Source organism: Caloenas nicobarica, chromosome 4 (assembly GCF_036013445.1).
Source record: "Caloenas nicobarica isolate bCalNic1 chromosome 4, bCalNic1.hap1, whole genome shotgun sequence".
NCBI classification, from domain to species: domain Eukaryota; kingdom Metazoa; phylum Chordata; class Aves; order Columbiformes; family Columbidae; genus Caloenas; species Caloenas nicobarica.
In genome coordinates, this window is record NC_088248.1 from 8,367,477 (window position 1) to 8,382,548 (window position 15,072).

General features: G+C 39.5%; 1 protein-coding gene across 7 annotated transcripts in view; it reads left to right on the forward strand.

The window, feature by feature from the left end:
- Positions 1–10,314, forward strand: part of EGF (epidermal growth factor) — a 62,221-nt gene extending 51,907 nt beyond the window's left edge. The window contains exons 22-24 of one of the 7 annotated variants that reach the window (XM_065634918.1): positions 2,301–2,403; positions 5,883–5,985; positions 7,495–10,314. In XM_065634918.1, coding sequence (XP_065490990.1) covers positions 2,301–2,403; positions 5,883–5,985; positions 7,495–7,718 — 430 coding nt within the window. In that variant the 3' untranslated portion in view covers positions 7,719–10,314. The other 6 variants (XM_065634915.1, XM_065634914.1, XM_065634921.1 and 3 more) reach the window with 6 other exon arrangements.
- Positions 10,315–15,072: the final 4,758 nt, after the last annotated feature.

A 15,072-nucleotide genomic window follows, 5' to 3' on the forward strand; every position in this document is an offset into this window, starting at 1 on the left:
CAGAATAGGAAATTGTGAGATTCTTATAGTTCCAATACATGTCACATAAACTGTCATGAAAAATAGCCAGAATATAGCTGGTTTTAAGCTGGGAAGATATTCTCTTCCCTTTCTCTCTCTTTTGTAATTTCTTCCTGATTTACCTTTCTTTCTTGCCAAATGCTTTTGATCAATATAACTATTTACCTTGAAAACAAGTTTTCAATTACATACTTGACTGAATTTGGACTGGATCGAAATGAAACTACTGACCTAAAATTCCTATTTAACTGGAGTCTAGAAACCAGTATTTGGGTTGCAATTGCTATACTGCTTTTTCACATAATCTACTGTATTTTGAAATGTACAGATTAAGTCTGTAATAGTCCTGTTCCTTCCCCATCTGTCTCCTTTTAATTGGAGGAAATGAACTTGGAGATCTACACCTGCCAATTTGGAAAATGTGTGAACTGGAGGCCAAGAATACCAAAGTATTGTGTTGGTTTGCTCAATGACTGTAGTCTGCTGAAGAGTGTTGCGTTATTCTTGATGTTTGCTTTATGTAGTCTGACTGTATAGTATACCAAATTTCCTATCCTCCTTAGGAAGCAAGGAAACAGCTCTTTTCCAACAACAAAAAAATCCTAATCACAGATTTAACACCCACGATCCCTCCACTTCAATAGGCCAAGGCTGTGCAAAAATTGACAGCAGGACTGGGATTAGGATTGAGAAATTCTTGGCCCCTTGCCCATGCTCGGTCTACTGGATTTCACTGCCTCGCCTGCTTGTGCTCAGTCACACGCAAAGACTCCCGTGCCCACCAAGTCCATCTGGCTTCTGTTACTTTGCACGTAAAGATGTAGAACGAGCGATCGTCTTGAGTGGGGCATCCTGCTGAGGACCGGCCTGTGTGTGAGCTCTGTGCAATGGATTTTATGACTCTTGAGTAACGGGCTCGAGTTTTGTCAGCACTATGAGCTGCAATGCAGAACAGGCACATCCAGATGACAAAACAGGAATGCCTGCCCTGCCACAGCACCAGGAAAAGTCAAAATGGATGAATTTACCTTATTTCTCGGCATTCTGCTCTGTGCCTATGCCCTCAGATCTGACACCTGTTTGATTTTGTATTAACAGTCTCAGTCTTAACCTCTACTGGAGACAATTATATTTCTTTAAAATGTTTGAATACATAGGAACATGTTACAGAGAATCTGCGGAGAAAATCCATGGTGAAGATAGGTCTTTCTCATTTCTAGCAAACAATGCATTTTATTTACATTGTATTTTCATGAAGCGAAAAACATAAAATAATTGTGGCAGATGCACTTCCCCAGTTAGTATATTAATGTGACGTAGAAATAAAAGGAAAAACCCTGTTTTCTTTGGTATACATCTATTAAATTTCATTTTAAATAGATTAACTAAAAGGATGTTATAACTTGAGACTTCCAGAGTTTGAACAGTGTAACATTACTTTTGTTAGATGATGTGTAGGAAGAGAAAAAAAGTGTATGTAAAGTCAGTAAAGATGTACTGATTTCAATCTCAGGCAGTGTAAATGACCTGTTTTTCTTGTGACCGTGTTTTCTACATTGGGGCCTATATGGGCCTTAGGAGTGATTGCTGCTTAACTGCAAAAAATAACAAATTTTGAATTTATGGAAATAGCCACTTAGAGCTGATTATTTGTATCCTTTTCCAACTCCAGGTTGTACTCTTGGCTTTTTTTCTCCTTGAGCTAATTCTGTTGGTCAAGCTTTTTCTTGGAAACATCTCAGTTCCAAGCTTTTTTAGGCTTTAAGTTAGTTTATTTCATAGTAATTTCTGAAATTGTTGTTTTTCAGAAATGTTGCAGATGAATGCAGAAATGACTTTCATAGTTGTAACTATCGATGGTACAGAAAAATACAGTCAAATTTTTATTTCTGAGCTTCACCCACACTGTTCATTGTATTGGCTGAAACCTAAATCTTCAGAAAAGGAATGTATTATAAATAGAATAATAGAAGATAATGGAAGGGGGTAGTTAAAATTATGAGGTTTGGGTTGGTTTTTTTTTTTTTCCCTAATGAATGGCCCTTTACAGATGGGACATTGGAACAAAGATTTGTTCACTTCTTACTGACTTCTGTTTCTGACAAGCTGCTTATTTTAACCCCTATGTGGTAATTGACAGCAATACACCCTTTCAAAACAATGAAAGAAAGAACAATATATGTCCCATCTGTAAATACCTATAGAATAACGTGTGAAAGGAAGCAGCATCTGTTCCTCTCAAAGCAAAATGATTTGTTTCAGCTTTTGTTCTGTTGCAGAAGTCAGAACTTGTATAAGAAGAATCTCTATGCAGAAGCGATAAGAGATGCTAGCAGCCGTGCTGACAATGAGAACGTGACACCTACCAGCAACAAATCTCGGGTAACTATATTAATGTGCAGTGGAGAGGGAAGCAGGAAGGATCAAAGAGTGTTAGGGATCCACTTGAGATTATCCATCAAATAATTCACATCTTAAATATATTAAATAACTGCCAGAGTCATCAAGTGCTTTGCTGTGAACCCTAGTTCATCTTACCTCATTGTTATCCCTCAAAGTTCACAGCTGCCTGGATGTATTGCAGCCATTAGCCAGTGTTATTGTTAGCTTTGAACACAACAGTTGGGGAACTGTGTTCTAAATTAAGGAAATGGCAATGTGATGACATGGCATATCACAGAGTTATTTTCACAGGAAAGTATGCCCTTCGTAAAAAAGGCTTCTTGGAAGCCAAGTATTGTGTGTGCTACGTGAGATGTTGAACTTTATTTTGGGGGTTGATGAAATTAAATGACTTTGTACTAGAGGCTGCTGCTTTGTAAAGAAAGACAGCCAGGATGTTATTGGGCAGTTTGAGAGTGAATATAAAATATAAATTTTGCACTGGTGTAGGTAGAAATGCCATCATGATCTGGTTGTACTGGCCTGTTTCTGTTGTCACTTTTGAAGTTGCATCAGAGAATTTGGCCCCATCAAATCTAATCTAAGGACCCGATTCTCACTGGCATTATAATGACATTACACTGCTAGGCGATAGCAATTGAAACTTGAAGTTGGCAAAAGTGACATAATTGGCATCCGTGGCTACTTCTGTGCCCAGGCTAAGACTCCTTTCTCAGAATGGCATGATGTACCCTGACAACTGGTCTGCGCACAGAAATCAATCAGCTCTGAATAAGCTGCTGTAATGCAGGTATCCCCATACTTCTCCAGGTAGCACCACGTCAACAAAGCAGTGTACACTCTTCGAAACAAGCACAGTTACGCCAGTAGAAAAGGCCACCAGAAGAGTTGCTACTTGTATGGGATTGGCGATTAACTCTAGTGAAGCACGTACATTTTTACTGGAGAAACTGCACACGTAATTTTCTAGTATAGGTATTACTGTGAAGTTTTAAAGCCTTCCACACTCAGCTATAGCTGGAAAGGTACAAGAACTGTGTGTGTAGTAGGCATGGTCACAAAAGAATTAGACTTTAAATGGCCCAAAGTTTGACTTTACTCCAAATCTTTGAGTCCAGAAAGAGGTAAGTAGTTTGTTCTACTTGGGAGTCTGTTTGAGGGATTAAATATCATGGAATACTTATAGTGCAAATCCAAGGATTTTTAATCAAACAGAAGAAGGCTTCACAAGTGTTTTAGATTGAGTGTCTGGCAGGATTTGCGAGCGGGTAGCCACTGAAACACGTTATCAAACATATGTTGGGAGCACTGAATTTACTTGACCCTGGTTACGACATATTGTTCCTTAGCTGATCAACCGCACACTCTCGTGGACCCTTTATTACCAGCACTTTGTTCCTCCAGGTACTGGACAGCAAACGTGCTGAACCACAGCGATGTCATCATGTGTTTACAGTAGAGACAGAAACCACAGTTTGCAAAATATCGGAGGCTGGGAAAATCAGAAACATTTGTTGGGACTGAGAACAGCTCGTTGCCTGGGAGCAGTGCTCTAGGAGGCCTGCAGCTCATCAGCTCTGTCCCCACCTGCTATTGTCCCCACGGTTAATGCTAGTGGTCAATGATATTTTTGCTGAGTATAAGAGTAATTAGACAGCTAAGCAATGGACTGAACCAACAAAACCAAATCCAACCTGCTCACCTATTACACACTCGTGTTAAATTTCACCATGCATTCTTGAACCGGGAGACATCAAATACATTAAGAAAGTAATTTATTGCAAATGGCTTATTGCAGGCTGGAAGAGGAAATCACTGACCCTTTGCTAATTACTGCTGCTTACACACTAATGGATTCCTGTGGTTTCATACATGTGGGATTTTCTCTGTGCTGATGTTGTCATTGAGTGTTAAATTCCCTGGGGCTTCACGTGTGCACGCACTCAGGTTAGAAACTGTAGAGTTGCCAAAAAGCAGGAGGAAGTTGTTCATTTCTACTATTCACTTAAAGTGGATTATTTGGGAGCTTTATGTAAAAAAAGAGATTATACTACATTGGGGACAGAAAACTATAGCTCCTCAACTCTTAAGGTATTGGAATACTGGTTCGGGTGCTATTGACTTACACAGCATTAATAATCCTAATGAAAGACTTCATATGGGGACTGGATGATATGTATGCACCATAAAGAGCTCATGAAATTCACTCTTTTTACAGCCCATAGTGCTCCTGCTCCTTTGTGAGGCTGGGAAGAGGGAGTGCAAAGACTTGTTCTTGCCCATTTGTAGAGGGTTAATGTAGAGGATAACGAGCTGTTATGCTATCACACTTATCAAATGCTAGGTATTGTGATAATGAAACTATGCCTATAAATTGTCCAAATGTCATTCACTTTTCCCTTTACTTCTATTCTGCCAGCTGAGGCTACATTTAGCTGAGGGTGTGCCTGGGTGTTTTTTCACATTCCCATTAGAGTTCCATAAGCCAGGCTAGGTTTGTCCTAGGGATATGTAAGCCTTGGTAAACTTCTGCACATGCTTGGATTTTGATGCTATTCTGAAACTTTTCATCCAGCAAGTGTCCTGCTTTGCACAGTCAAAGATATTTTGCAGAACCCTGTGTAGCTGAATCTCCTCTGGAGGTCTGTCACATGTGGGTTAGCAGCTGTAAGCCTGCAGATATTATGTAAATGAACTGATACCTAAATAGTCACACCTGCTACATCTGTGATCCATCCACATAAATCCACCAATTATCCACCTGGACCACTGAATCTGTCAGTCCTCCACTGGAACATCTTATTTAGAGATATTTTTTCTTCTTCCCTGTCTGCTCCTTACACATCCCCCTTTACTGGGTTTCTCTCTTTCCCTCTATACTACTTCAGCACAGTGCATCACATTGCTTTCCTCTACCCTTGGGGTTTTTTGTGTTTTCCCCCTGGACTTTTCAACATGTTCCTCCAGAGGGTCCCGTCTTCTGCTTCCGAGGTGTCATTACCATTGTCGCCGTGGGATGATGGAATTGCACACACCAGGTGGTGCTGAGAGCCAGAAAAGGAGGCTCGCATCCTTCCCTGTGTCTGACGGGGTTTCCTACTGTCTGGCTGCAGGTGTCTTTAATATTTTAAAAGTGTCCCTCAGTACTATGATGAGGATTGATTTTCATGTACTTTTGTTCTTGCATCTGGAAAGGTTGATTTGCAAGGCAAGAGAATGAGTAGTTCTTTACTAGATTGGGACTGGACATTTTCCAAAGAAAGACCAGGGCTGTCATCAACTCAAATGTTTAATTATCTGCAGGGGAAGGGTCATCCCAGAAGCCAGGATGACCTTTTTCTTTCTGCTGCGGTTGGAGTGTGTGGCCCTTCTAGTTTGTCTCTTGGGTTTCAGAAAGCCAATTCGTTTTATATTAATTTGGGCTTTATATATTTTGTGCATATTGTATGTATTTGCAGTTTGCAGTTGTTAAGGAGTGTAACACTTCCCTGGAGACTAAAGCAGTTGATCTAATTGGGTGTGAGACAACAGATCCTCATCCTGCCTGTCCTTCAGAATATGGTGAGTGGGATTTCCTTCCTTATTAGATCTTTCCTCACCTTTGCACCAGCAGGAGCAGAAGCTGATAGAGGAGACAGAGAAATCAGAATTATATTTCTGGCCTGTTTATAGCTGTTGTGCACAGCAGAAGCCGTATTTGCATTGCTGTGAAGAGACCATTCAGTCCTTCACTTTGCACATTATTCATAAGAAATTACACTACAGTAATTCTTTCACGCTCATAAGAAGCCAGGTGCTTCTCAGGATAAAGATATATTTTTGCATTTATATAGAACTTCACAGGCTTGTTTCATAGCCAGTGAGTTGTGCCCATCATACTGATGGGAATTATATATCCATGCAAAAATAAGCTTTGACAGTCTTTATTCATTCAGGCAGGACAAGTGACATCTTGTGAGGAGTCCAGGTCCCCCCAGAAACCTTTTGCCCTGCAGCAGCAACTGCAGTTCTGCTTGTTGTATTAAACAAGGTGTTTGACTTCTTGGGGAGTGTTTGGTGCTTACACAAAGATGAGATGAATGAAGGAGATGTGCCTCCCATCCCTGGTGCAAATGTAGCAGGCAGCACAGAAGCAAGCAATGGGCTTCCATGGCCCACAGGTTACCAGCTGGACCGCTCTTGAGTTTTAGGAAATGCTGCCTTATAGATGGCAAATGAATCTCCTAGTTGCTCAGATGGTGAGAAATGATGGAGAAAGACTGGTATCCTTAACCATTTCTCTTATTTACCATATATATCTCCTAACTACATAAGTCACTAGAGAACCCAGTTTGCATCAGTCCTTTAGAAACGCAAAGACAAATGTTGGAGGTTACTCGAATGGGCAGGCATCTTGCAAGATTTTCAAAATTGCCCATTCTGTCCTTAGACATATGTTGGGCAGTCACTTTATTCATCAGTGGAAAATATGTCTCGCATTTCCTTTATTGGGCTAATATTGTGAACATATGTAGAACCGTATCGTCCAGTGAAGGAAGCCTGATGTTTCCCATTAGGAGGCTCTGTTTTCATTTATAGTTTTATCAGATACAGCTAAAGGAACAGAAATTTTTCGCGACAGGTGTCTGATTTTTCCATAGTTGAAAATGGCAGCAAAAGTGGTTCAGCCATTTTAGACAAGAAGACTGGTAAATAATCTGATGTCTTTTCTAACGTGTTAAAGAAAGTTTTTATAACATGCCAACGAATAGTTCTAAGATCATTTGACTTCGGAGCAGGGTCTTTAATTTAGACAGGCAGGTGGTCTTTCTGACATGGGCATGCATTTGCCTATTCTTGTATATTAAAATAGAAAACCATGAAATTTGCCCAGGACAAGTCACTTCTTAAAATCTGAAGCAAGTTCTTGACTTGGCCTCATTTTTTTTTCCTTTTGACATGAATTGGTTTTGTGATTCTGTGCTTCCTTTCATAGCTTTCCTTTCTCAAAGCTGCCATTAGCTTTCTTTCATCTTGGTTGTTGTGAAGTTTCTCAAATCGCTGTCGGTAATACATATCCATTTTCTCCAGTGGAAGAACAGCCGATAATATACGACAAAGCAGTGGAGACTTTGGCAGAAGATGAGCAAGAACAAAGCTATCGACGAGAGGTTCCTGTTGGAGAGAACTTGTGTCAGCCCATGGGGGCAGCAAAGGTCCCTCCCCAGCCTCCCTGGAGCATCCACCCCAAGTCCCCGCTGGAAAGGGAGCCCTGCGAGCTTGGCCCAGCCAGCCTGCTCATGCAGCCAGACTAGAGGCAGCCTTGGTTTGGGTGGGAAAAGGAGGAAGGATGAAAGTGGTAGAGGATGGGAACTCATGAAACACTGAAGCAACCCTCATTTTTTTTCATTAAAATCTGCTTTAGAAAAAGCAAAAAAACAAACAAACTCCAAACAAACAGCAAAACCAAACAACACTACAAATCGGAACAGGGTAGTACTTGCCACTCCTTCCCTGTCATCTCTGCTTGGAAGAATTACTGTGAGCAGTATATTAACAATGAGAACTCTATAAGTATCACTTTAAGGGTCACTGCTGCTAACTTCATTAACTGCCTGTTAAAAGCACACTGAGGGAAAAACAGGCTAGTGGGTAATTTGTCAGAGTTAAGTGTTTTTAATGGAGTTCATTGCCAGTAGTGGTCTTTACACTTACACAGAATCCAGAAAACTGCCTAGAAAATGGGCCATGACCACAACTACAGAGAAAGTGGAATGGAAGATCATACAGGAAAATGAGCTAAAAATGAATCTTTTAATTAAAATATTGTTCGCGGACTCTTTAAGCCTCTTCCCAGCACCGTTCTCAGGCCAGTGTGGCTTCTTGGACTTTCACCAGAGATATTCTTGTATCTGCTTCTCTAAGTGAGCACCAAATGGGGTCTTGTATTCCTCTGGTCTGGTGGGCTGGAGGATTGTGAGCATATGGTATTAATGATGGTCACGTCTGTTAAGTGAGAGGTAACATTTGAGAGGAAAGGTCATTCTTCCGTTAAATTTTCCAGTCTACATTGGTCCTTCAGAGCATTACAGGATTGTTTCTGCTCTGCCCACTGCAAGCAAGCATGTGCTGGAGATGTTCTTGCCTCACAGAAGCACAACTGGCAGCAAAACCTGGTCCATTACATAGGACTTGGTGTGGGGAAAGAAGTCCAGTGCTCCAAAAGAACAGGAGGAGTGGGACAGACAACAAAACACCTCAGTTTTGACAGACTTCAACATAACTGATTTGTTCTGCCGGATAAAATACATGGGATCAACTGGAAAACAACACCACTTTTTTTTTTTTTTTTGTTACTGGCTTTCTAACAGCTATATTTCCCTTCCAGTTATTTACTAAGAACTAACTCATAATGCTCTGTTGTATACAGAGTTGTAGATTAGTTGTTTATCATCTCAATGGATTTTCACCACTAGTCTTGACTCTGTAAGGCTGTTTAGAGAAGGTTTTGGAAGATATCTGTAAATCAGCGACATTACTAATAAAGTATTAATTGTAGGGGATCTCTCAGTCCTCTGTTTTTGAAGCATACTACTATAACTATCAGACACCTCTAAACTCCACTACAGCACCCACCACTAGTGTTCCTTGTAATTAATTAGCTGGATAATAGTGGCAAATGTTATTAATTTGTGTGCTTAACATTCTGCTTTTTGGGTTTTTAGAATCCTGCTGGGAAGGTATGGGATGTTGTCATCTGGTTACCAGGTCTGTAGTCTAACGATGAGAAAGTGTGTTAAAAGGCTCTTACTTCTTGTCCAAAACGGTTACACACTTGAGTAACTTTGCAGAGTCAATTCTGATTTATGTTGGTATAAGCGGTAAGAATATTGAGCCCAAGGTGTCTGAATTACCATAAATATAATGCTCTGTTGTGTTGAGAGTTGTCACTTATTCGTCTTCTGAAGTGATTTTTGCTAGAGGTTTTGAATTGCTGAGCCTGTTTTCTAATCACATCGGTTCTGAATTCATGGTAAACTTGTAAAATAAACATTTTCACAGGTTAGTTGGAGTCAGTAGCAATGAAGATGTCTTCTCTGTGTGAATGACAGCAAGGCTGCTTCAATGGAAAGAGAAGCGGTTGAGGAGAGCTGGCGTACTAAACTGTGCTCAGCAGAGGGCAACCACTGGGATGAACCATTAGTATTTGGTAGATTTTGTTGTAAGTTTGGTATACCTTAACTGAATTAACACTGTTAAAGGCATCTAGTTTGGATTCCCTGATCTTTCACAGTTCATCATTGATATTGTGTATTTTGAATGGGAAGAGAGTCCAGCTATAAAGGCCCTGATTCAGTAAAGCATTTTATATCCATGAGAGCTAGTCAGTGAAATGACTTTGATCCCTGCACTTTGATTATCTCTGGTGAAATATGTTTGTGTGCTTAAAATCAGTGTTGTGTTGAATGACAGTCAACATTTAGTTGGAAGTTTCCCCGCTCAAAGAAAATAAAGCATTGTAACTTCAAATCTTGCCTAAACAAAGGTGTTTCAGGCTCCTTACAATTTAGTTTCTTATTCTGCCCTGTGTTTTGTTTACTTTACTTTCCTTCAGTGTAAGGATCTAATTTTAAATTTGATAGTGTTCTTTACAGAATAAGATAGGAAAATCAAGCTGATAGGTTTTTGTAATCAGGGTGTTTTGAGTTTTAAATGTTGCCTAAACTCAAAATATTTAGTGTAAAACCTTGAGATGGTATTTCAACACAAATATAATATATTTGGTTTATTTGTATGTTTATAAACCTATTGATTTATAAAATAAAATAAGATCCCTGGTGTCCCACTTGTTGTAAAAGAAGAGAACACAAAATTCTGGTTTCAGTTAACTCACATCATCTTTGTTGATAGCTCCATTGGTTTCATAGAGCTGCAGTGTGTTGGTGCAGCATATGCGGATATCATGAGTTTTTCTTTCACCACTCAGCAAATCTATACTGATGAGGATTATCTTCTGCAGCTCACAGGTAGATCCCAGCTTGAATACGGTAAGTTTTTATTTATTATTTTAGTTATACATTCCCATAAACCGGTAGGAACCATATTCTCCCTTTGTACACATTTAAATGGCCCTGTTACGAATGTTGTTACTTGTTTGTCTAGAAATATTATCCATGGCTTCACAGTATGTTTTCAAACTGGTCTTCAAGATTTTATTGTCAGGCTTTACATGCAAATCATTTCAAGTCAAATGGTTGAATCCTGGAGGATTCTCAGTTTTTTCTGGCTAAACTTTTTTCAAGTATGCAAAACCAAAAACCCCAAAACTTTTAAATTATTAGACTTTCTGGGTATGTAGCTAACGCAGTATTGATCTCAAATCCTACTGGTATACTCTGACTTTAAAAAATGAAATCAACGTGTGTTATATTAAGCTGTAAAAGAGGAATTCAGAAATGTAGAGGGAAAAAGCTTGACAAGTCCAAAGTGATAAAACTATTGGGCAGTTCTAAAGCGCAAGGGAGAAAATGAGTTTGTTTAGTTTAGTAAATCCTGACTTTACTGAAATTGACATTTCAATTCTCTAAAGCCATATTTTCATTGTAAACAAATGAGGAATGATTCATGCTCATTCATTATGAACATAGACAGTGTAATGGTTCCTAGTCATAGGAATGTGTGACACGTCTCATTTTAAGTGCCTTTTACAGTCACTTGCAGCTTTGCAGAAGTTTATCTGTTCAGGCAAAAATTTTTCATTCTGGTAATCTCCCTCACAATGAAAATATTTCTAAAAAAATATAGGAAAAATGTTAAAAAATATTCAGAATAGGATTAGGGGAAGCCTCTTCTTCATCAACATATATTGTGGTTTTGTCTTATTGGGAGTCATTTTATCTCATGTTATTTCAGGGTGATGCCTACACTGTTCAGTTAGTCTTCAGAACACACTTGGTGTTATTGCTTCATTCTGTGATAACCTGCCATCTTTATCTCTTTGCATGTGAAAAGAAAAGATGTTAGTGGCATTAGAAGCCTCCCCCAGAGCCCCAGGAATGCACCCCAAACACAATCTGTGAGGGCGATAGCCTAAGTTGGCTCTCGTTCCTCTGATCTTTTATTGAGACTGCTGTTTAATGCCAGTTTTGATGCGGACCAGGGACAGCCAACTTTGTGAAGACTATTCATCATGGAATTAACTTTCAGGCACTCCTCAGTACTGAGGTGGACTAGATTCAGACCAGTGAAAAGCCTTAGCCCTTTCTAACCAGCTTTAGGGGCCCTCAATATCCTGCAACTTCAAGGCTTTGGAACTTGACTTTTGAGGCAGATGCTGCAATAATCATCTATAAAGACGCAGAAGCCCTTTTGTATTGAGACCCTGGCCACCATCACACCTTCCTCCTCAAGCCTGGGTGTTACAACCAAAATATCTTCTCCCTGCCGACTTTCTTTTTGGAGAGGATGGTTTTGACTCTTTTGTTCTATTAGATAGAAGCAGAAGCCAAGCCAGAGCCTAGGAAGAATTTCCACACTCCATAGGTCGAGACGCTGTAGTCTGACAGCTGCCTTTTTTACAGGTAAGAAGTTAGGATATGTCTCAAAGATTAATTTTAAGAACGTCTGAGTCGTAGATCCTTGTTTTTGCTCACACCCACTGCTGCATGATGCTCTTACCTCTCCAGTCATCCAGCTTTATACCGCATGCCTTTCAGAAGCTACAGTTCACAGTCTTGTCTGTGTAACCCCTGATCTGGCCCCATCAGCCTGACTCTTGCCATGTGCTCGTTATGGGTTATGGGATCCTGTCTGCCAGCCAGTTTTCAGTCCATGGCAATATTTGCCTCACCCACATGGCCTTTATCCAAACCAATTTGGAATGGTTTTAAAAGTAAGTCAAAGACACCATGTAAGGGAATTTCTCACTTTTATGTGAGCAGCTACTGGAAAGAGAGCAGCTGGAGTCCTAGTCTATTAATAAGTCCCCTAGGTATTAATATGATGCAAACAATGAAAAGAATACTTTAACTTATAAAAGAATAATCCACTAATGCCTATATAAAAGAGAGTTTTATTTGAAAATCAACAGTTTAACACCCTTGTAGTTTCATGACCCAGCAATTTTCGTGCAGCTCTGGGCATTTTATTGATTAAAACCCAACAAGTTTTATGTGCTGTATTCAGCCTACAGAACGTTGTGCGCACTTAATGGACATGATCTTTGTTAATATTGATTGCACAAAACAATACCTTTGAGTGTGCTGTAATAAATGGAAAGGATGCACAGCTGATATTTCATTAGTCTACTAACAGTAGTTAGTCATTACGTAAGAGCAGTGAAAGTGTGCTATATATACTTATCCTTTTTCACTCAAGAAAGAAATAGAAATATTTAGGCTAAGATTTTAATGGCCACCTTGCTCTTTATTTGTTGTTTGCAAAAGAAAGTGGGCCCCAGCTCTGTGCAGCCTTTGTGCAGTGCGTGCGCCTGCAAATAGTAAGAGTTAAGAAGAAGAAACATGTATTTTAAATGGCTCTTGAAAGGTAACCATTTTAAAAAAAAGAAATCAAGAAACTAAATACAGCCAGATGCTGAACATCTCACTGGAGACCAAAATCACTAATAATTATGAGAGATCCAAGGATCTCTACAGCATTTGTATGAAACAGTAATAGAGTTCGAACTTATTTCCGCTGGCCTTAGTGTTGCTCATTAAAGGTTTTAGCAGAGACCTGGATACAGTCGCATTCAAGTGAGGTGTTTGGAATTAAAATACAGATAAAAGGAATAAGGTTAATCCAGGTCAAGGGAACAGACCAAAACTGAGATTGCATAAGATTATAGTATCTTTCCTCATTTCTCCAACGGTCAACAGCAGTTAGGTTTAAGTAACACTCTTCTCTGCAAAATCTCCTAAATGAGAGCCCAAACATGGTATTAACTGTCTATTTTTTGGCTTTGTCAGTATGTTTAATCACTATACGATGATTCTTGACCTCTAAGAGAATATTGTTTGCCTAAACCCAGAAATGTGCTAAATACCACCTCCAGGAGAGTGAGATATATAACAAGGCACCCGCTACTGCTTATTATATGTTGTAATCATAATAGTTCTTTTCTCATACCTAATAATGCTTATCAATTGTAAGAAGCAAGTACATCAAAACACACTGTGAGCCGATATTTATAATAGTGAGCAAACCACAACCTCAGAGCTGAACATTACCGATTTCTGAGGCGGTTGGATCTGGGTCTGATGTATCTTGTGGTAGGAGATAATAATAAACCAAACCTGAAGTCTTCATCCAGCCAGTGGTTCCCTATTCATCTTCTGTATCCCACATAACAATCCCTCAAAATGCAAATTCAGAGCTTTGTGGCTGAGGATGCTGCTATGTTATAAAGTGGTAGCAAGCAATCAGGAGCACTTGGTTCTGTTCCTCACTCCATTGCTCATGGGGTGGCATCAGGCAAATAACTCAGCAGGTCCTTGCAAGCTTCCTCCCCACTTGAAGAAAAAAGGAGATGGAAAGAGAGAAAGAGCAAGGCACAAGAATTCTTACATATATTGTAATTTTTCTCAGTGTGGCATGTTTTTTGATCTTTGAAAGAAATTCTCAGAGAAGGCCTAGTCTTATAAACAAAGCTAACATTAAAATTGTTGGACTTGGAATCAAACTGATTGAGATCTGAATTTCTTGCTGCTCCAGAGACAGATTAAGACCTGTTTGAACTGGACGCAATTTTAGCACAGTTGTTAGTGTTGACTCATTTTACACCATATCTGAATTTAACCCAATTCTCACATAATCACATGCAAAGAGTGAGTGCTGTACACCCTAACTCACTCAATATTTTATTTTTGCGTGATGTTAACTAATCTTTCTGGGTAAAACTCAGCCCTTTGTCTAGAGTCTGTTCAACATAGAGTCAAGTTAAATCCTGAAGCAGTTAAACTGTGCTAACCTTTTGTGTAGAGGTGAGTTCACCCTCTGTTTATGTGTCTAAAATTTTAGAAATGCTTTACAGAACAGAAGTACTGAAGCTCTGCATCAGGAGTCTTCAATAAGCAAAACACAGGTATGTTTGCCTCAGTGTATATTTTAGGATGAAGGGAGCATTAGAAGCATTTGAATGTATCGGTGCGAGGTCTTCTGATCTACAATAACACAAGGCACGCAGTGTGAAGTCTGGTTTAAGAGTCTCTTCAATTAAAGATTTCAACCCAACCCCTAGTGTGTAAGCTGGGGTATGCGAGTACGCTGTATACCACCCAGCTTGCTATGAGCAAAAGAGGGAAGGGTAGCTGTGTTCTTTAAACAGTTAGACCTAACAAATGACGAATTTTGAGGTCTTAGGAAAGAATGTGTGCTAGAGTGCACTAATACTGGCAAACAACAGAAGAGAAATGGATACGGCCAAAAGTTGGCAGATCTTCTCTTGGAATGTAAAGGGAGGGGGGGAAAAAGAAGCCAAGAATAAAAAGGCTAGGTGTTATTCTTTCCACATGTGTTTATAGAAAAGGGATAAATTTCATGTTTTACCTTTTTCCAGTTTAATGTGTATTTTTTCTTCTGGTTTGGTTTTTGATACTTTTTTTTCCACCATCCATTGTTCTATTACAGGGCATTCAGCCTTATGTTTAGATGGCTTTGTAACCCAGGTAG